At 44.1% G+C, this 21521-nt stretch overlaps 1 protein-coding gene across 2 annotated transcripts in view; it reads right to left on the bottom strand.

The window, feature by feature from the left end:
* The window catches only part of dlg2 (discs, large homolog 2 (Drosophila)), a 1568664-nt gene that overhangs the window by 167171 nt on the left and 1379972 nt on the right, over positions 1-21521 (bottom strand). For both annotated transcript variants that reach the window (XM_070892045.1, XM_070892046.1), the window contains exon 18: positions 67-243. In XM_070892045.1, the coding sequence (XP_070748146.1) occupies positions 67-243 (177 nt within the window). The remainder of the gene's footprint in view (positions 1-66; positions 244-21521) is intronic.

The following is a 21521-nucleotide window of genomic DNA, read 5'->3' as shown; positions in this document are numbered from 1 at the left end:
AATAAACTAGTCTTTTCAGAATTCAATTGTACAACAAATAGGAGATAAAATTCTTGATTTATTAACCTTCTTTTGCTTGGTATGACACCCATCTCTTCACTGTCTCCTTCAGGCGTAACTCTTCGCGCCTGCCACCATTCATCGTCAGAGGCGTTGATAACATGCAAAATGTCTCCATATTTGAAGCTAAGACCTTGACTTGGAAGACCACTGTCTTTGGTTTTGTCATAGTCAAACAGAGCTCTGAAAAACATATTTGAAATGGTTTTAAGAGTGTTGCATTTACTTCTACACAAAGTTATTTATTGTTGCTTAAGCACACATCATTATTTAAATTCAAAATATACTGATACTGTTTTCTGTTTGTTAAGCATCAAAAATGGAAATAATGTACAAATGACAGCCTCATGACACATACTCATTTCATAATCTATGTTCTGCTCATACTTGTGATGAGTTACTCACTTGATTGTAGGTAGTGTTGCTGGGTGAACACTACCCACCCACCACCCTCATCCCCACCCAATGCACACATGTCCATTTCCCAAGAGAGAATCACAGAACAGCTCTGTCGTCTATTTATGGAGAAGTCCAGGGTTTGATCACCTGTCATTCCGGTAGATCCAGGTTGCACAAAAAAAAAGCAGCCATAAAGGGAAGAAGTGAGGACAATGGGGGATCTATTTTAAATGGAAACACTGTTGCAGCAAAACAGATCCTCAATTTTCAAACAAGGTATGTTAATTCTTTGGGGTCAATCTGTACAAATCACCTGTCTAAGGGTGGTGCTTACTGGTATTATGTACCCAAAATTCTGATCTTGAAGAGATGTTGATTTACTGCAGTTATTAGAACATAAAGATATCCTTGGCTACCCAAACGGCGATTGGAGGGGGATAAGAATAGAATTTATTAGATGTGGCACATTACTCCAGCACTTATTGTTGTTGATGTGCTTTGCTAATACTCAGTAGGAAAACGAAACAGTACAGAAATTGCAAATTAATCGTTCTGCTCAGCTCAGATATTTCCCATTCCAAATTAATCTGCATTACTTAGAGAAGGTTGAAAGAAAATTTACAGAGGAGAACATGGAGGTATGTATATATATATATATATATATAAACTATTAAAAGGGTTAATGGATCTAAAAGTCACTAAATCATTCAGTGTACACTCCATAATACTAAGAGAGATTGGCAATTAACTCTGAAAGGTACTTATCATATCATTTTCTATAATTCTTTGGTAGCACGAATTGTACCAAAAGGACTGGAAGGTGTTGAATATTATATCCCTATGGAAAAAAGGGAAAGGGATAAACTCTGGGCCCAAGTTTGCCACGACATTTAGGAAGGTGCACCGACTTTCTGGAACAAAAAGCGCGCCTAAAACTTACCGAGGAATTCTCCCCGCTCCTTGGGATGTCTTCTGGCTCGGCGTAGTGCACCACATCCAATGGGGGGGCGGAGCCAGGTCCCGGCGCTGAAAACAGTGCAGGGACCTCTGCACATGCGCTCTAGAATGTGCGCGCATGTGCAGTAGCTCCTCGCCCCCTAATCTTTGCAGGCTCTGTGGGAGGGATCCGAAGCATGCCGCCCCTAGCCCTGACCGAATGGGCTCCTGGAGCAGGTGACCGACTATGTGGAGGAGAAGGAGATCGTGAGCTCGGACCTGGAGATGGCAATGTCAGTCATCGGAGACAGGAGATCCCGGGAACAGAAAGCCAAACAAGAAAGGGAGAAGGAACTGGCAAAAGTGACCATCAAGAAGGAAGATGTCGAACTCATTATGAACGAGATGGAGATTTTTCGAAGTGAAGCAGAATATGGTCTCCAGGAGCATCTGGGAAATGTCGTCGAAGCTTTGATTACAGTCACTGACTGAGAGTGTTCCTGAGAGTGACTGGGACTAAACAAAGCACAATAATAAGCACTCAATAACAAATAAAAAATACAAGGAAGCTGAGAGGACCTGCAGCAAGACTTACAAAACACTAAACAAAGCATAAAAAGTAATAAGCAATGAATTAACAAAAAAAAATAGAAGGAACCCTGCACATAAAGTCTCCGCAAGGTTTTTCTGATTGTAAAAAAGTGGACACATACACTGGCCTATGTTAGTTTGGAGTAACTTTTCGCTGGCTAAACTTGCTTAAATGGCCAAAACAGGCATAAGTGCCTGGTAATGTCCCCTTTTGAAAAAAAAAACTGAACTAAAAAGAAACTGAACTAACTCACTTAAACTGGAGCAAACTAAATGGAGAGAATTGCGATTTTTAAGATACTCCAAAAAAAACTTGTTGCTCCAAAAAAATAGGAGCAACTCCTGGGGAAACTTGGGCCCTAGATAACTATAAATCAGCCAGCCTCATATCAGTACTAGGAAAACTGCATGCTTACGCTTTTCAGTCAGAAGAAAAAATGATTATGAAAACATAAAACAACTGATAATTGCATAATGTATATGAAGACAGGGATAGAGTTCCTTGCCATATTATTTCCATCATAAATGTTTCTAGCTAAACAAATTAGGAATATAATACTTTCTTATTTTATTGCATAACCCTTGAATATGGAGCTCCCGCAGACACAGAAGATTCTTTTGTCCACTATTTTCCATTAAAACAAAAATGCTTGTTCATTTATGTAACGTATCAGCTTTAAAAACAATTTCTGTGTGGTGACGTCATCCAGCGTACAACGCCTCTGTTGTGATATTTGCATTGTACGGCTGTCGTACAAACAGGCCAGGAAAAAGTTGTCGAAAAATAACGGATCTTGGGCGGAATTGCCCAGAAAGGAAAATAAGTTTTTCTCTTTATTTATTTTTGTAAGCTTATTTCTGTAAGCTTAGTACCGTGAACTCAATCAGGTACGACCTGACTCTACTTTATCAGCTCTCAAAGTGAGGATTAAACATGGAGGCTTTCTTTATATACAAGGGTTGCACGTGTGTGTCTGTGGCCCAATGACCTTTGACGGTCACTTCCCCTGGTGGCAGGTAAACCCAGGCATACATACATTACATTTTCATTAGTTTTAAGAGTGGAGAAGTGTGTGTGTGGATTGGAGAAGGTTTAGTTCTTTTTTTTTTCTTCAGTTTTTTTCCGAGCATGGCGGCAGCCTCCCTTTGGGAAATTCAGTGGGCCTCCTGAGCTCCTGCCCGAGGATGAGTGTGCAACACCACTATTTAGCGCTGCTTTCTCATCTTTGGGCATAAAAACTGAACTTAGGAATTTGAGTCAGCCTCAAACGCCCAGTGCTAAAATTAGCACTCGGGCAGTGACACCACCTCAAAAACAGCGGTACAGAATTTCGATCCCTTAGTGCCTCAAACGGGGTGCTACCAAATTTCTCGCCCTACATGCTTTCTATATTGATGTCTCCTTCAAGCCACAGACAAAGCAATATCTTACTGCATCATTGAGAAACCCACGAAAGTCATATGTTTTGGACAATTTCTTCAGTTTTCATGATCACTTTGCTTCCTCTGGTTAAACTTGAACTGTTCCGCAAAACAAGTGGCTTCGGGCACAGATGTTCTTTGAATACTGGGACCAACTCCTCATAAGTTTTGTGTTTAGGTTGAGTAGGAGTGATCAGATTCTTAATCAATGCATCTGTTCCAGGTCCACAGATAATAAGCAAAACTGGTCTCCATTTGGCATATATTGCAATATCCCTTGGTGCTCTGCTCCGCTATGCCAACGACGATGATGTCTTCACCGTGCGCAGTACCCCGGACCCTAATTTGGGTATCGCCCTATGAAGCTGTGATGGGCAATGACAGCGACAGCTGCTTTTGGGACGCAAGTTAAAGGGATGATGTGGGTCCTTAAAAAAAAAATTCATCCGATGGGGCTTTGAACGCGGGGTCCGTGCTGCGATCTGTCAGCCCGGCACTCTGCTTCAGTGCTGGGCTGTTGGCATGGCACCCCCAGTCTGGTGATCCAGGTAGGACCCTTTCATTCATGCAGAGTTTGCAGTTTGAGCCATTCCCTTTAATTAAGGGAAGAGTCCTTCCTACGCGGTAGCGCAATGCGGCCCAGCGTGTAGTGCTGCGTCCCGCTCCCGATGCGTCCGTCCCACTACCAACCCAGAAAGGAAGTGGAGCACGTTATTTTGCGTTCCACTTCCTTTTGGGGGCAGTAACCCCAATTTCTCATGAGGTGAGACTTCTCCACCTGGCGCAAAGTCTCGTGCCCCCAACCCAATTTTTCCCCCATAGATTCTATGATCAACACTCAAACTAGTGAGGTAATAATTAACTGCTTTTATTTCCAGACCCTCTTGAACATTACATCAAAAAATAACAAAGTAATACAAGAGAAGTGTAATTGGTGCAATATGTTTACTCCCATTAGGGAGCCATGCAGTGTTCAGTTCACAATATATAAGTGCCATACATACGACTCTTAATTTGGTGCTAATAAACCATGATGGGAAAAGTGTTGCAGAATAGTAAGTGCGCTAGATGCAATAATATATAATTGGTTTATTCTGTTACTGGTTAAATATATATATAAAATATCCAGAATATGTCCCAGTATTAAAATTCATCTACAAAAATGCACATTGTTCATCAAATTATGGTAATTAAAATTTATCTCATTAAACACCTGGGGCTAGACTTTTGGCACATTAGTGCCCATATATAAGCACTGAGATGCAGGCTATCCCCCATTTTTGATGAAAAATGGAAACTAGCGCCCGATTATAGCCCATTTATCGCTGGCGCAACTTTCGGCATACATGAATGAGCTGCATCGCCCGAGCTATTTAAAAAAAAATATGACGTCATCATCGTGCAAGGCCGAGAATACTGTTATAATGGAAACTAGCGCCTGATTGTTGCCCAGATTATCGCCGAGCGCTACTTTTGGCATTTCGCCCATAATTCGCCCAAATGATCGCTGGCCCAAAAAAAGCTGCAATCACCTGACTTTAACTCGGCTCTACAGGTGCGATTTTGTAACTCGGAGGATCTTTAATAAAAGGCTGCTTGAAGTGCTTGTCTGGAGAAGCAATTTTTGAGTGATTTTAAGGGCATTTTTGACTCTCGCCAATCATCTAATGTTGAGGACAAATTAAGATTAAGGACATTTATAGTGATGTGGCCTGTAATTTCTCAACCAGTATTGATGACTACTCACATGTTGCAGAATAGAGATGGGAGAAGGTTTATTGAAGAGCATTATGTGCCCAAAGAGGTGGCAGACTGCTCACGGGGAGGAGACGTTACACCCAATGCATTTACAGGGATAAGCGATCATACCTGGACTTGATCTGATAACACGTGTATTGGAAGGCTGCGATTCTGAAAAGGAGGCCATCAGTGAGATATGCCAGCTAATTAAGGGAGATCTGCAGCCTACCAAGCACCATCAGGACCGCACTGCCTGTTGAGGTTAAGGTTACTACGGCACTTTCCTCCTATGCATCAGGCTCCTTTCAGGCCTCAGCTGGCGACATTTGCGGTATCTCAGCATGCCACACATTGCTGCATTTGACAGGTGACTGAAGCCCTTTACTTATGCAGGATGAACTTTATAAGCTTCCCTATCACCAGGGAGACACAGAGTGAGAGGTCTTTGGGTTTCTCGAGAATAACAAACTTTCCCAAGATGCAGGGAGCAATAGACTGTATGCACCTTTGCAGGATGCAGAGGTGTTTCAGAACCGAAAGGGATTCCACTCCCTGAATGTGCAGCTCGTTGTCGACCACAACCAAATAATCATGGCAGTGAATGCAAATTTTCCAGGGAGCATCCATGATGCGCACATCTTGCGTGAGAGCACTGACTCTGACCTGTTTAAGAGTCAGCCACAAGGTCACGGTACGATGCTGGGGGATAAAGGATATGACCTTGCCAGCTGGCTCATGACCCTCCTGGGTAAGCCCCATTCAGAAGCCGAGAAGCGCTACAACGAAAGCCATATGCAATATCGTCGAAAAGACAATTGGAATTCTGAAGCACGCTTCAGATGCTTGGACCACTCAGGAGGAAACCTACAATACCAACCCGAGCAGGTCGCTGGGTTCATTGCGGTGTGCTGCATGTTGCATAACCTAGCTATCAGGAGAGGACAACAATTGCCAAATGGGACAACCAGTCCATCTCAGGAGAGAGGGGAGGCAGAAGTGGAGGATGAGGATGAGGACCTCGGGGGAGGACAATCAGCCTGGTGATGAACCCATGCCCCTATGCCGTGCCCCCCCACACCAGTGGAAAAGCCTGTGGTAGTTATGCAGCTGCAAAACTCTTACGTCAGCAGCTCATAAATGAACATTTTGCGTGAAGTTACGTTGGTGACAGTTACAGTTGCGTTACGTTTCATCATTGCCTGGCCTGGTCTGGCCAGGGCCATTGTTTGCAACCATTGTACTGATGTTTTACCGTACGTTATTAGAAGACACTTCACAACAATTGTAAGCTTAAATAAAAAATGTTAATAACAACCCAGAAATTGCGGTAGGAAGCTTCCCGTGGGCAGATGCCGCCGATCTGAAAAATTTCTACAAATCTACCTAGTGGTCCGGAAGGAGCGTGGTGATTCCGTTGGGGAGGCATTCTCTTCCCACGCTGTGAAGCACGCTCCCATCCTCCAGGTTCGAACGCAGAAGATGCAGTCACATGTGATTGCACAACCAATCAGGTACAGTATTCCACAACATTCTCATTAGTAGCAATGAGAAGCCGGTATCTACGAGTTCTCATTGCAATTAATAGGGAAAAAAACAAACACACTAACCACCATAATAAAAAATAAAAAACACACCTCACATAATTCAAATTAATTTAAATTAAAGTTAATAAATGCCTTAGAAAAAATATATATATTTCTGATTTTTTTAAAGTTTTGTAATTAGGGTTAAAAATAAACTTATTTTAGTGGGCAGGATTTTTAACAATAAATTGTGTTTTTTAAATTTAATTTTATTATATTTTTGTATGTTTTTAAACTCTTATGTCTGTAAAAATAGGCTGTGCGCCTGCTTTTATCATGTGCAAGAATTTTGAGGACAATTGCTGGGCGAGATATGGGTAAATCCCACAAACTTGCCCTTGCAAATGTCCTCGCTCCCGATATGCGTTGGATCTGTCAAGCATATATTACGCCGCCCCCGCCACCAACCCCCAACAGTGAACAACATTTTTAGCACAACAATATAAAAAGAACACCCTCCCACCATCCCCAACAATCAACATTCAACAATTTTTTTTTATAACGAAACAATATACGCCCACCCCCCTCCCTAACTGCGGCCACGCTTCCCTCCTGTAACTTGACTCCCCCCCCTTGTTGTAACCCCCTGTTTCCCACGTAATCCCCGAGTAACGGGACCAAGACGTCTTGCAGCAGAGCACTTCTAGGGCTGCTGCTGTTGGTGGGGGGGGGTTGCCGTCGGTAGAATGACCTCAGTAGAATGGAGGAGAAGACGTTTGCGAAGAAACGTCTTCCTAGTCAGAAGGAAGTTCTTCCTCCTGTCTCGCATCTGTCGTGCTGATTGGTGCTACGATACCTTGGGGTGCAGTGCCATATCCCGAAACTATAGTTTGCCGCGAGGCATCGACAAAGGCGGTCGTTCGCCCCATTGCCGCAACTATCTGCTCCATGCCCTCCGTTATTCTCGCAGACAGTGAGGCAATGTTGCCGGTCAACCCACCAAGCACCTGGAGGAGCTCCGACCTATGTCAACGCTCGCCCTCGACAGTGACACCATGTCCTCATTGACATCTGTCCGTCGCAGCGCGTGCCTACCTCGCCGACTCAACCTCCGTGGGGTCGGCGTGAGCACTGGACAACTTGCAGTGCCCTGCTGCAAGCCGCTTGGCCCCACTACTTCATCCGTTGAGGATGACGTGGCCGCAGGTACCACAGATGACACATCAGGCTCGGAATCGCCCTCCTCAGTTTGCTGTTCATCAACCGTGGTGATCACGGCCTGCAGTGGTACAGGTTCCTGTTAGTTCACCTGTTCCGCCTGGAGAGTCTTGGGAGATTGAAAACATAACTGAGGTTATTAGAAGAGAAGGGGAGACATGAAAATGCTTGTGCTATGTACGAGCAGCAAAACTACTGCAATAAATGTGAACGAAAGATGTTACATATGATTAACATGAGAGTACAGAAGAGTACAGAAACTGCATGCATAACATTACATCATTCATAAAGTATAATCAAGTACCATTAAATTACTTTAAATTACCAGTGGTTTACCACTGCTTTACACATTATCCACATGGCGCAACAGCAGGATCCGCCTCTACTCTGCATGATTCTTAGATATCTTCCTCTGCAAACGTGACAAGGGCATGGCATAAGCTAATTGACTAGGTACTATCTCAGAAAGACAACAGATATTGTAATCCACAATTAGTCATTCCACGTGCTATTCATCGTTAATGTTATATGCTAATACGGCTTGTAACCAATGGATGCATGGTGATAACATCTCTGTTCAGAGAAAATATTTAATAAGATCGTGTTTATGAACTAATGCTTGACACCAAACATCTCGCGTACAATCTCAAGGAAAGGTCCCATCCACGGGCCGTGCCATTCGGCGCCTGAGGGGAGGTAGGTGGTTTATTTGAATTGATGGAGGTCCCCCGGGGGGGGGGGGATCAGGACCGCTGGTGAGCTGGTTGTCATGTATGCATGTTAATGTATGTACTGTAACACTAGACCACTGAATGTACTTTCACCCTGTATACACTATACCTGTACCACCAGAGGGTGCTGCTGCTAGAGACCTATGGGTCACCTGAATACCCCAGGTAACCAAGTATAAAAGGGAGATCACCTCTTGGTGTCCTCACTCTAGGAGCTGCAATAAAGGACTAAGGTCACTACAGTTCAAGTACTATACCCTTACCTCGTGGAGTCATTATTAGAGTGCTTCCATATACTACAACTGGCGACGAGGTTATGAATTTCCACGCACAATATGGTCCAACCTAAGCAACTTCTTTATTAAGATGGAGAGTGACAGAGTTAATTCAGAGACTAGGGTCCTGAACTTAAGGAAAGGTAACTTCAATAGTATGAGACGTGAATTGGCTCGAATAGACTGGCGAATGATACTTAAAGGGTTGACGGTGGATAGGCAATGGCAAACATTTAAAGATCACATGGATGAGCTTCAACAATTGTACATCCCTGTCTGGCATAAAAATAAAACAGGGAAGTTGGCTCAACCGTGGCTAACAAGGGAAATTAGGGATAGTGTTAAATCCAAGAGGCGTATAAATTGGCTAGAAAAAGCAGCAAACCTGAGGACTGGGAGAAATTTAGAATTCAGCAGTGGAGGACAAAGGTTTGAATTAGGAGGGGGAAAATAGAATATGAGAGGAAGCTTGCAGGGAACATAAAAACTGACTGCAAAAGCACAAAAAGATTAGTGAAGACAAACGTAGGTCCCTTGTAGTCAGAATCAGGTGAATTTATAAAGGGAACAAAGAAATGGCAGATCAATTGAACAAATACTTTGGTTCTGTCTTCACTAAGGAAGACACAAATAACCTTCCGGAAATACTAGGGAACTGAGGGTCTAGCAAGAAGGAGGAACTGAAGGAAATCCTTATTAGTCAGGAAATTGTGTTCGGGAAATTGATGGGATTGAAGACTGATAAATCCCCAGGGTCTGATAGTCTGCAGCCCAGAGTACTTAAGGAAGTAGCCCTAGAAATAGTGGATGCATTGGTGATCATTTTCCAACAGTCTATCGACTCTGGGTCAGTTCCTATGGACTGGAGGGTAGCTAATGTAACACCACTTTTTAAAAAAAGGAGGGAGAGAGAAAACAGGGAATTATAGACCGGTTAGCCTGACATCGGTAGTGGGGAAAATGTTGGAATCAATTATTAAAGATGAAATAGCAGCGCATTTGGAAAGCAGTGACAGGATCAGTCCAAGTCAGCATGGATTTATGAAAGGGAAATCATGATTGACAAATCTTCTGGAATTTTTTGAGGATGTAATAAGGGAAAACCAGTGGATGTGGTGTATTTAGCCTTTCAAAAGGCTTTTGACAAGGTCCCACACAAGAGATTAGTGTGAAAAATTAAAGCACATAGTATTGGGGGTAATGTATTGACGTGGATAGAGAACTGGTTGGCAGACAGGAAGCAGAGAGTAGGGATAAACAGGTCCTTTTCAGAATGGCAGGCTGTGACTAGTGGGGTGCTGCAGGGCTCAGTGCTGGGACCCCAGCTATTTACAATATACATCAATGATTTAGATGAAGGAATTGAGTGTAATATCTCCAAGTTTGCAGATGACACTAAGCTGGGTGGCGGTGTGAGCTGTGAGGAGGATGCTAAGAGGCTGCAGGGTGACTTGGACAGGTTAGGGCAAATGCATGGCAGATGCAGTATAATGTGGATAAATGTGAGGTTATCCACTTTGATGGCAAAAACATGAAGGCAGAATATTATCTGAATGGCGGCAGATTAGGAAAAGGGGAGGTGCAGCGAGACCTGGGTGTCATGGTACATCAGTCATTGAAAGTTGGCATGCAAGTTCAGCAAGCAATGAAGAAGGCAAATGGCATGTTGGCCTTCATAGCTAGGGGATTTGAGTATAGGAGCAGGGAGGTCTTAATGCAGTTGTACAGGGCTTTGGTGAGGCCTCACCTGGAATATTGTGTTCAATTTTGGTCTCCTAATCTGAGGAAGGACTTTCTTGCTATTGAGGGAGTGCAGCGAAGGTTCACCAAGCTGATTCCCGGGATGGCGGGACTGACATATGAGGAGAGACTGGATCGACTGGGCCTGTATTCACTGGAATTAAGAAAAATGAGAGGGGATCTTATAGAAACATATAAAATTCTGACGGGACTGGCAGGAAGAATGTTCCCGATATTGGGGAAGTCTAGAACCAGGGGTCACAGTTTAAGGATAAAGGGTAAGCCATTTAAGACCGAGATGAGGAGAAACTTCTTCACTGAGAGTTGTTAGCCTCTGGAATTCTCTGCCGCAAAGAGTTATTGATGCCAGTTCATTAGATATATTCAAGAGGGAGTTAGATATGACCCTGACGGCTAAAAGGGATCAAGGGGTATGGAGAGAAAGTAGGAAAGGAGTACTGAGGTGAATGATCAGCCATGATCTTATTGAATGGTGGTGCAGGCTCGAAGGGCCGAATGGCCTACTCCTGCACCTATTTTCTATGTTTCCAACAATTTGCTGATGGGGAAGATTGGGATGCCTTTGTGGAAAGGCTAGAACACTTTTTCATCGCGAATGACCTGGCTGGGGACTCACCGATCTCGATGGCGAACAAGCACAGAGCCATCCTGCTCAGCAGTTGTGTGCCCACTATCCATCGCCTCGTCAGGGACCTGCTAGCCCCAGTGAAGACGGCGACCAAGACCTATGCGGAGCTCGTAACTTTTAATACAAGAACAACTTAAACGTAAAGAGAGCATCCTCACAGCCAAACACCGGTTCTACACCCACCAGCGGCCCGAAGGCCAAGAAATTGCTAAATTCGCTGCAGATCTGTGATTTTGGCGACCACCTCACCGAAGCACTAAGGGACATCTTCGTTATTGGAATCGGCCACAAGGGCCTCCTCCACTGCGGACTGCTCTCTGCAGACACTACGGTTACCCTGCAGAAGGCAATCAAAGTGAGCCAGGCCTTCATGATTTCGGTCTGCGACTCCAAACGGATGATGACTCACACCCAGGACTCGAAGCCGACGAGTACAGTGAACCAAATGGTGACTTTCAGAGGCAAGACTGCTGCCTAGAGTCCCACAACCCTGAGTCCGCCACATAGGGCCAACCGGCTAGCCCCATGCTGGTGCTATGGAGGAAACCATAAGGCCCACCAGTGCCGATACAAAGACCACACCTGCAAAGGCTGCAACACTAAAGGTCACCTTCAGCGAAGGTGTAGAAAAAGTTTTACTCACCGAGTCGCTGAAGAGTTGGCCGATCACTTGGGTTCCAACGCTGATGAAGACGAAGCTGCTCAGCGCCTAGAAGAGGAGTACGGAATATATACCTGCTCCACCGAGAGTTCCCCATGGAAAATGGAAGTAGAAATCAACGGGGTTCCAGTCTCGATGGAGATCAACACAGGGGCGAGCCAGTCGTTGATGAATCAGACGGCCTTTGAGAAACTCTGGGACAATCCCGCCAAACGACCCAAAATATCTCCAATCGAGGCAAAGCTGCTCACCTATACAAAAGGCACCATCCCAGTCGTTGGCAGCATGGAGGTCCAGGTATCCCATGGCGGCGCGATGCACAAGCTTCCCCTGTGGATCGTTGCCAGTGATGGTCCAACCCTGCTGGGAAGAAGTTGTATGAATCAAGTCCAAATCTGTCGGAGCGACGAAGGCCTCCGGGCCCCAGCGATTGACAACCTATGTGGCCCCAAACTTGGATCCATCGCAGCACCTGGAAATCCTACCGTCCGACTCGACTGCGCGGCGATGACACAGACTGCACAACTCAACGAGATGATCCAACCTGAACGACCAGACCTCACCTTCCGGGCTCCAGTGGCAGGACTCCGAGGGAAGAAGATCGGCACAGAAGGCAAATTCCCAGCGTCCGTGGCAGAACCTGGGGAGAAAAGGATCACCGCAGCCTCGTGGAAAGAGAGAAGATGACGCCCGCACCACGAGGTGAAGCACCTGGAATCAAGATGGCCACGACCATACTACGAGGGGCAGCGTTGAGGGAGCAACACGTGTCACTGAGTGGTGAACCGGATTGGGGTAAAGATTGCAAGGTCCTCTTAAAGGAGACCGGCAACCCAGAACAATTAAAGGGACAATTTCACTCTTGACACAGCAATGCCGGTGATATTACAGATAAAAGTATAAAGAATTAATGCAGGTATATAAATGTATTGTTGAATGCTGATGCTGACAATGCTAATGGGAGAAATGTAACGAATGCTTCAAAACATGATGTAAGTGACAAGCTTGCGCTGTTGAACAGTGATGCCAGTAATTCTAACGTGACAAATGTGACATTTGTAAGTGACAAATGTGGAAGTGTAAAGAAATATAACAATGTCGAAATAGCTCGTAGTGATCGGATTCAATGTATCATGTATGCTAATGATAGAATGAGAAATGATACCGGGTTCTACATTTATAATGACAATGCCAAAGGGAACCCCCCGTGGGAAACACCCAGGTCCAGCAACGACAGTGATCATGTAGCCTGCGTTGCCAGGACCAATGTGATGCCCCAGGAAGGGTTCACACACACCCAGTGGGAGCATACCCACTGCAGGGACAGCGGTCAATGGGCAGCACAGCCACCGCCACTGGCAACCTGCCCCAGATCGGCTCTACCCCCCGCCCCCCCCCCCCCGGCCACCAGGGCCAGCACCGGGAGCAAGAGGCCAGTACCCTCCAGCTTTCCCGGTGGAACCTGGGATGACCAGACTTCCACCACCAATGGAGGACAAGGAAGCCACACCACACTGTGGCCCTGCCCACCACTAAATGCCACCACCTACCCATTCTACAATATATGTACCTTACCCATAGAATTTGCTCCACCACTGCGGAATCCTCCAACAATGATACCCACATCACCTATGTATGGGGGGGGGGGGGGCGGCGGGGAATGGATGTGTGCAGCCACGAGCACATGGATCACACCTGGCATCCACACAACCCTCACTACAACCACCCACCACCCACTACTGATCACTTCCCATGTCATGGCAATAAGAACGTGGGAAAGGCTTAGGGGGGAGTGTTGTCATGTATGCAAGTTAATGTATGTACTGTAACACTAGACCATTGAATGTACCTTCACCCTGTATACACTATACCTGTACCACCAGAGGGTGCTGCTGCTGGAGACCTAAGGGTCACCTGAACACTGCAGGTAACCAAGTATAAAAGGGAGCTCACCTCTTGGTGTCCTTACTCTAGGAGCTGCATTAAAGGTCATTACAGTTTAAGTATTATACCCTTACCTCATGGAGTCATTATTAGAGTGCTTGCATATACTACACTTGTGATCTCGGCAATGACAAGACCGCAATGGAAGGGGACACCGTGTCCCTGGGCTGTGCTCGGAGAACTCCGTGTGGCCGGAGCTAATGTCCCAAAGTGTCCCAGAGCAGACAGTGAGCCAGGGCAGCTCTCCCTCTGTCCAGGTTGGGTCTCTGTGTGACTGACAGCAGCCGGAGAGACTCACACAGTCTGGGCAAAGCTGACAGGACCTCTCAGTGCTCAGTTGCGCCCCATCCACCAATGTAACCAAAAAGGAGATGATGCCCAAGTTAAAGAGCTGCTCACAGCACACAAAAATTCTCCTTCTAAACTAAAGTGGTAGAAATGCCGAATGTTTATGATCTGTCTGTTTCCAGTCATTCCTTTGGCCACAATTTTCAATCAAAGCCTTTAAATAATAATAATTAATAGTGTTGATTAAATGTAAGGCATCTCAGCAAAATTAGACTTAATTCCGACCCCAGTAGCAGGGAAGCTGCCCAAGATTACCCAGCTTAATTACAATCCGGCAGATTTACATTCTAACTAATGAGTCAGTGCATCATTACAACTTAAAATGTAATAATTGAATATTTACTCTTGCTGATGCAACAAGACTGTTCCATCGTTTGTGGCACTGGTCTTCTTCATTGTGGACCACCGATGATACCAGGGTGGCGATATCATCCAATATTTTTTGATAAATGTGGGAGGGAGGTTTCCCACGCCCACTCCAGGTTAATTGGCCCCACCGATTTTCCACTTCATTATCTAATGCCTCATTGGCCTCATCAGAAAACGCTTTTGCCCTCCTTCTCCCTAAAAGCTCCTGCTGCATACTATCACCAGATTCTTCATTTGACATCTTGACCACTCCACTTCTTTCCAAACCTTCCTTCTCTCTCTCCTTCTGAGCCTGCACAGATGACCCCTGACCTCCCTAATCACGGGAAAAGTTCTTTGCTGAAAAAAAAATGCGCATGCGCAGAACGGCCGTTGGTATGGATGCCAGCCTTGCATGACTGAATACATCGTTAAGGCCCATTTCACATCGCTAAGGCTATCGCCCAAATTAAAAAGGCAAAACTAGCAGTTTTTAAAATGGGCGATATTCCAGCGATCCTAAAAAATAAAAAAACCACTAAGGCCGGAAATATTGCCCATTTTTGGGCGATAGCGATCATAGTGGAAAGTCTAGCCCCTTGAGCTTTTAATCTGTTCACAATATAACATTTAGAATTCACTGTGTTGTGTATGTATGTAAACCTCACCAATATGTAAGACTTGCCACTAGGAGGCACACCTGTGGGAGACCTAAGGGTCACCTGTGCATCCTGGGGCAAGCAGGTATAAAAGGTGATTCACCATGCTGCTTCTGCACTCCAGAGTCTGAATAAAGATACCAAGGTCACAACAGTTTGAGCTTACAATACAGTCCTGTGGATTTATTCTGAACATAGCACACTGCAAGATATTAACCTCGACCATTAGATTTAAACTTGGCACACAAAACAAGCTAACTATCCATTATCAACTCAGTAGTCATCATAAAATACTCATTTGAGTAACAGCAAAATCTAAAGAAATACACAAATGTTAATCAGGCTCAATGTATTCCTTTCTATGCTGCATTTCACCCACGAGGCATTGAAAGTGCAGCCATTTGTCTGACATATACACTTAAATCCATCTTCATTTTCTAAACTGTAATGCTAATAAGAGCATTTACTCATTTGAACAAATCTGTACTGCTCTAACTGAAACCTGAAATGTCCACTTTTATCATGCATTATTTATAATTTCTGCTATCCACTCTGGATTGCTTTCATGAGAGGATGGAGGATAAGGAGAAAGAAAGTGTAATTTCTTCAGATTTAAATCCACTTAGAAAGAAATAGAAATTTACCATTGCAAACTTATACGTCCATAATAAATAAAACATCGTAATCAATACAGTATTCCATTTTCAACTTTATTTAAAAGCTTATGCCAAAAATTGAGTTTGTAAACATAATAGGAACCATACGATTGATTCACAGCAACCATGTGCTTTCAAACTGCCAGTATAAAAACAAATTAAATTGATGTGCTATAAATATCAGTTGAGCTGCTGTGCGCTGAAAAAGTTCCATTGTGGAAGTGAAGTTGTTGGATCACAGGAAATACAGAAAGCTATTGAAACCAATGGAATATAATTATTGAACAATAGCACCCGGCTGCGACTGGCAGTATGGGATTACAAGCTTCTTTTTGAAGCAGGTTCCATTGCTGCAGCAGAAATATTGCAGATATTTTCCAGCACTGCTTTAGTCAGTAACAATATTGTGCAATGTAAGATGCATGCCTCAAAGGATGGAATTATTTTAAAAACACCTTCTTATTTTAGGTAAATAAAGGTGACCGATCTTAACCTTTGAGAGCTCTGTTTCTTTAGTAGTTTTTACAACATATTTTTCATATGGCATGACCATAGAATATGAATTTATGAAAGTATAAAATTATATGAAAAGTGTGCTTGGTTATCCTGTTTTAAAAAAACAATTGTTCTACATTTGCTTACATAGCAATATACTATTAAAGGTCCAATCTAATGATATGTTGTGAAGTTGAAAGTTTGCTGTTAAAAAAGATGTCAACTCAAAGAGGCGTTGAAAGTTTATCCAGCAGTCTCTCTATTTTTTGATTGATCTGGACAATATTGTAATATCAATTATGAGGAGCTATGCAAGTTCAAATGAATTTATTGGTTAAGTAGTTGATGTCTTGAAAATCAAAGAAGGAAGTTAGTTATTTAAATTGCATAAATCCCTTTGCATATAATTCAGTCATTGGAATACTAAACATTGATCATACTATCTCCCAAGTTTCTGTACCTGCCTCTTTTGAATTTTTCTTCAAACTCTGTAGTTCAACGGATCATCCTCCGCCATTTCCACCACCTCCAGCATGATCCCACCACCAATCACATTTTCCCTTCCCCTCCCCTCCCCCTCACCCCATTCCGCAGTCACCCCCAGCATCCCCTCCCCTTCCCACGGCACCTTCCCATGCAAGCGCATAAGATGCAACACCTGCCTTTTTACCTTTTCCCTTCCCACTGTCCAGAGCCCCAAACACTCCTGAAACATTGGCCCAGAAATCCCGGTTTCTTCTTCCCGTGGGCGTTCGACTGGATTCTAGAAAAAAGCAACGCACCTACATGAAGCTTCTGCTCCCACGCGAGATCCCGGTCCTGAGGCCTCTCCTGACTGTGCGTCGCAACGCGTGCACGTCGGGACGTGTACAGGCCTGGAGCTGGAGTCACATGGCTCTGAGCAGCCAATCAGGTATAGTATATTCTCATTCATAATAATGGGAACTCCGTAAGTTGGAGTTTCCATTATTATGAATGAGAAACAGTCCCCAAAACACACATAATCAATAATAAAAGATAGAAAAAATGCACAACATATTTTTATTAATTTAAATTAAAGTTATTTATGTATTTAAAAAAAAAATATTTTTCCAATTTAAAAAATAAAATTTTTTTAATTATCGTTTAAAATAAACTTACCATAGGTGTTGCATCTTATGCGCTTGCATGGAAAGGTGCCGTGGGAAGGGGAGGGAGTGCTGTTTTTTTTTAACAATAACGTGTTTTTAAAATTTTATTTTACAATGTTTTTGTGTGTTTTAAAACTCTTACGCCTGTAAAAGTAGGCTATGTGCCTGCTTTTATCAGGGGCAAGAGTTTTGAGGACATTTGCTGGGCAAGGTATGGGTAAATACCGCAATCTTGCCCATGCAAATGTCCTCGTTCCCGAGATGCGGAGGATCTGCCAAGCTCCAGCTTGACAGATTGGAAAAGCCGGTTTTCAGCACATGCGCATTGTGCGCTGAAAACCGGCTTTTCCGATGCCTTCCCAAGACCGTAGAAACTCCATACGGACCCGGGGAGGCCGGGATTTCTGGGCCAATAACTCTGTTTTTATTTCAGATTCCAGCATCCGCAGTATTTTGCTTTTGTATTAGTAGTAAATATTATGTTGGTAGGTTTCATTTGCCAAAGCATACCTAGATTCGCCCATGTGGTTTCGAATATTCCCATTTTTGCTGTTATTAATGTAACTAAATCTTTAACAGAAATCTCCAAACAAAATTACTAATAGGAAACACTTCGAATGCTGTTCATTAATGGGATAATGGGATGCTAATGGAGAAATACAATATTCAAAAGTTAAAGGTCCTGAGTTTGTCCCTCAATTTTATGTTAATCTCTAAAATGCTCCTATTTGCTCCATTAAGTGAGTGGTTATCAGGTGAAACAAAAACAAAACTATAATAACAGTGATTTACAGTATATGTTAACACTATACTTGTGAATTTCATCCAAAACAGCATTTAAAATTACAACAAATGAGACAATCAATCAAAATATTTTCACATTAGTGCTTCTCTTGGTCCTGCATCAAGATTATCACCATTAATCTGTTCCATGCTCAACTTTATCTGTTCACCTAGCACCTGAAATCCAGGTTTTATTCCACACATCGAAGACTGAATCGACATCAAAACGAGAGCTTTCAGTGCAACATAGGCTGAAATTTTGCCGACCTCGGTGGGTCCAGTGCAGGAATTTGGCTGTGGCGGGTTGCGACCTCAATGCTGGCTCCATCCCGCTGCTGAAAATGACTTTCCCTTAATAGGGCCTATTAAACCTGCATAGCACGTTACCCGGACCAATTAAATGGAGTGGATCTGATGATGTTATTCATGACGCATTTTTAGCCAGGATCTTTAAAGGGACTATGGCCACATTAGATTTGATGTTTAATCTAACATAATGCTGTCAGTGTACTAGAGTATTAGAGTGCTGCAAACACTAACAATGACTGCACAGAGGCAGAGGGCTGCACCCAGGTTCTCCGATGACTCCCTCCCTATGTTTATGGAGGGAGTCAGAGCATGCAGGGAGATCCTCATACATTCTGATGGGCAGAAGAGACCTTCCCAGGAGATCAAAACAGCCTGGTTGCAGATTGCAGAGGAGGTCATAAGCAGGGATGTGTTCAGGAGGACCTGGGTGCAGTGCCGAAAACGTTTTAATTACCTAATTAGATCAGGAAACGTTAGTACAGAGCCACACTCATCTTCATCCTCCTGTGCCTCTCATCACATCCCCATCATTCTGCCTTCCCTACCCTACTCTTGCACATCCTTATTCACACCAACATACCTTGTACCTCCACCTATCTCTCTCTCTCTATCTACATTATCACATCCCCATCTCACTAGCCACCCCTCACACTCACCCTCATCCTGGTGCAATCATACCAACAAACAATACACAAGGGTAGCCGCGTGGGTGTTTTATTCAATGTTTATGTAAAGTTTCTGTTAATATGGTGTCAAACATAAAAAAATATATTTTCAACACTTTCTGGGCTTGGACAGATTTGTGTGCACCTTTGGCCTAGTGAGTTGCAGTGAATGGCGAGACATAATGGTAGTCCATGCAATGGTAATAAGTGTGAAATGAATGGCTTGGGATATTTTATGGTGTTGGTGTGGAGTGGTGCCAACCTGGTGCATCATATCGCAGCCTTATGGGTGTACAGCGTAAAGAAAACAAAATCTGGCCATGATGAGGGCATTCCTGTTGGTGCTGCTGGTGTGCCTGGTGCTGCTGGTGTTGGGGCTCATCATGGTCTGATTCTGAGGACCAAGATGAGACCGTATAACCGGCACCCATGTTGATGGAATAAATGGTAGGTGAAATACAGATGACAAGAGCATTTTGTCAATGGTGAAAGAGTTCTTCCAATGAGCTGACCAGAATCTGTGTTGGAATAGGACTGAGAAACAGCTTCTGCCTGAGGAAAGTGATCATCTGTCAGGTGGGAGCTTTTACTGTACATTTCATGTTGTCAAATAATCAGCAGGAGCAATGGACACAGATCTCCTGCCTGAGGTTGACAGACATGCTTTCTGTTAAGGATCTGACAACTAGCTGTTAATCATCTCAACTGGGTCACCCACCGCTGCTGGTCAGGTTGGTTCCACGATGACAGACGTGCCTGGGGGAAAGGTGCATGGGGAGTGGGTTGACAATGGGTTCCCAACCCTGCTACCACCCCGGAAAATTCCAGCCCTAATTACTGCAAAGTTTGACAAAGTGGTGCATCCCCACTTGGGTGTTTCCATGGGCTAGACTTTGCATTAGTCTCCAAATCGGCCAAAAGTGGGCGATATTTCCAGCGTTAGCGTTTATATTGGTTTTTGTGATTGCCGAAATATCGCCCATTTTCAAACCCGCTAGTTTCCACTTTATAATTTGGATATTAGCCGTAGCGATGTGAAATGGGCATTAGGGTTTTTTCAGTCATGCAAGGCCAGCGTCCATAGCAACGGTCTTTTCCCGCATTTCAGGAGGTTAGGGGTCATCTGCACGTGCGCAGAAAAGAGTGAAAGTGAAAGAGAGAGAGAAAGATAGTGGAGAAAGCTGGTAAGGATTGTAGTGCTGGTATTGCGGATTGATTATTTGAGAGATTTTTTAGATTTTTTGTTGAAAAAAATGATGGATTCAATTGAAGTGAGTGAAAGAAGGATGAGCGAGGAGGAGGAGGAAGTGGCGGAAGCGGGAGAGATGGGAGTACGTAGGCGCGCAAAGCGCTTTAGTGAGGAGGCCAATGCTGCCTTACTGGCAGAAGTAGAAAATCGGTGGGCACAAATGACCCGGGGTGGGCGTGAGAAACCACCCCCCCTCCACCCTAGGTCTATCAACGCATATGGATGGAAATTGCAGAGGTCATCTCTGCAAATACTCACGAGGTAAAGAAGCCCAATCAGTGCCGGAAGCGCTGGAATGACCTTGTTGGGTCAGGTAAAGTAAGTATTAAATGTATTTATATTTATTTATATAATTGTAATTGTAATGGTGCAATGATGAATTTAAATGCAGATCTGATGTATTGTAGTTAGACTGGTAATCACTGAATCCAAACCTCGATCTTAAACATTATTTGCAGACGGTAGATAGCAGCAGTTCGGGAGATCAAGGTCCTGATAAAAAGGCGCGGAGTTTGGGAGGAGGAGCAGCAGTTCGGGAGATCAAGGCCCTGATAAAACAGCATGGAGTTCGGAAGGAGGAGCAGCAGTTCGGGAGATCAAGGTCCTGATAAAACAACATGGAGTTCGGGAGGAGGAGCAGCAGTTTGGGAGATCAAGGCCCTGATAAAACAGCATGGAGTTCGGGAGGAGGAGCAGCAGTTCGGGAGATCGAGGCCCTTATAAAACGGCGTGGAGTTTGGGAGGAGGAGCAACAGTTTGGGAGATCGAGGCCGAAGGTAAAACAAAGAAGTAAAAAGAAATCGAAGTGTGATGTCACAGCCAAGTGATTGGCGAGTAGTTTTTCTTTTTCTTTTTGTATCAGTAAGAAACCTTTGGCATTGTCGCCAAATTAAGTTAATTTAAGGGTTAAGTCATGGCAGGAGAGCCCAGACCTGTGTCATGCTCCTCCTGTGCTATGTGGGAAATCAGGAACACTGACGACTATGTGTG

This window comes from Pristiophorus japonicus, chromosome 10 (assembly GCF_044704955.1).
Source record: "Pristiophorus japonicus isolate sPriJap1 chromosome 10, sPriJap1.hap1, whole genome shotgun sequence".
NCBI lineage: Eukaryota > Metazoa > Chordata > Chondrichthyes > Pristiophoridae > Pristiophorus > Pristiophorus japonicus.
The sequence above is the reverse complement of the archived record's forward strand: the minus strand, read 5'-3'. Positions and strand labels throughout refer to the sequence as shown.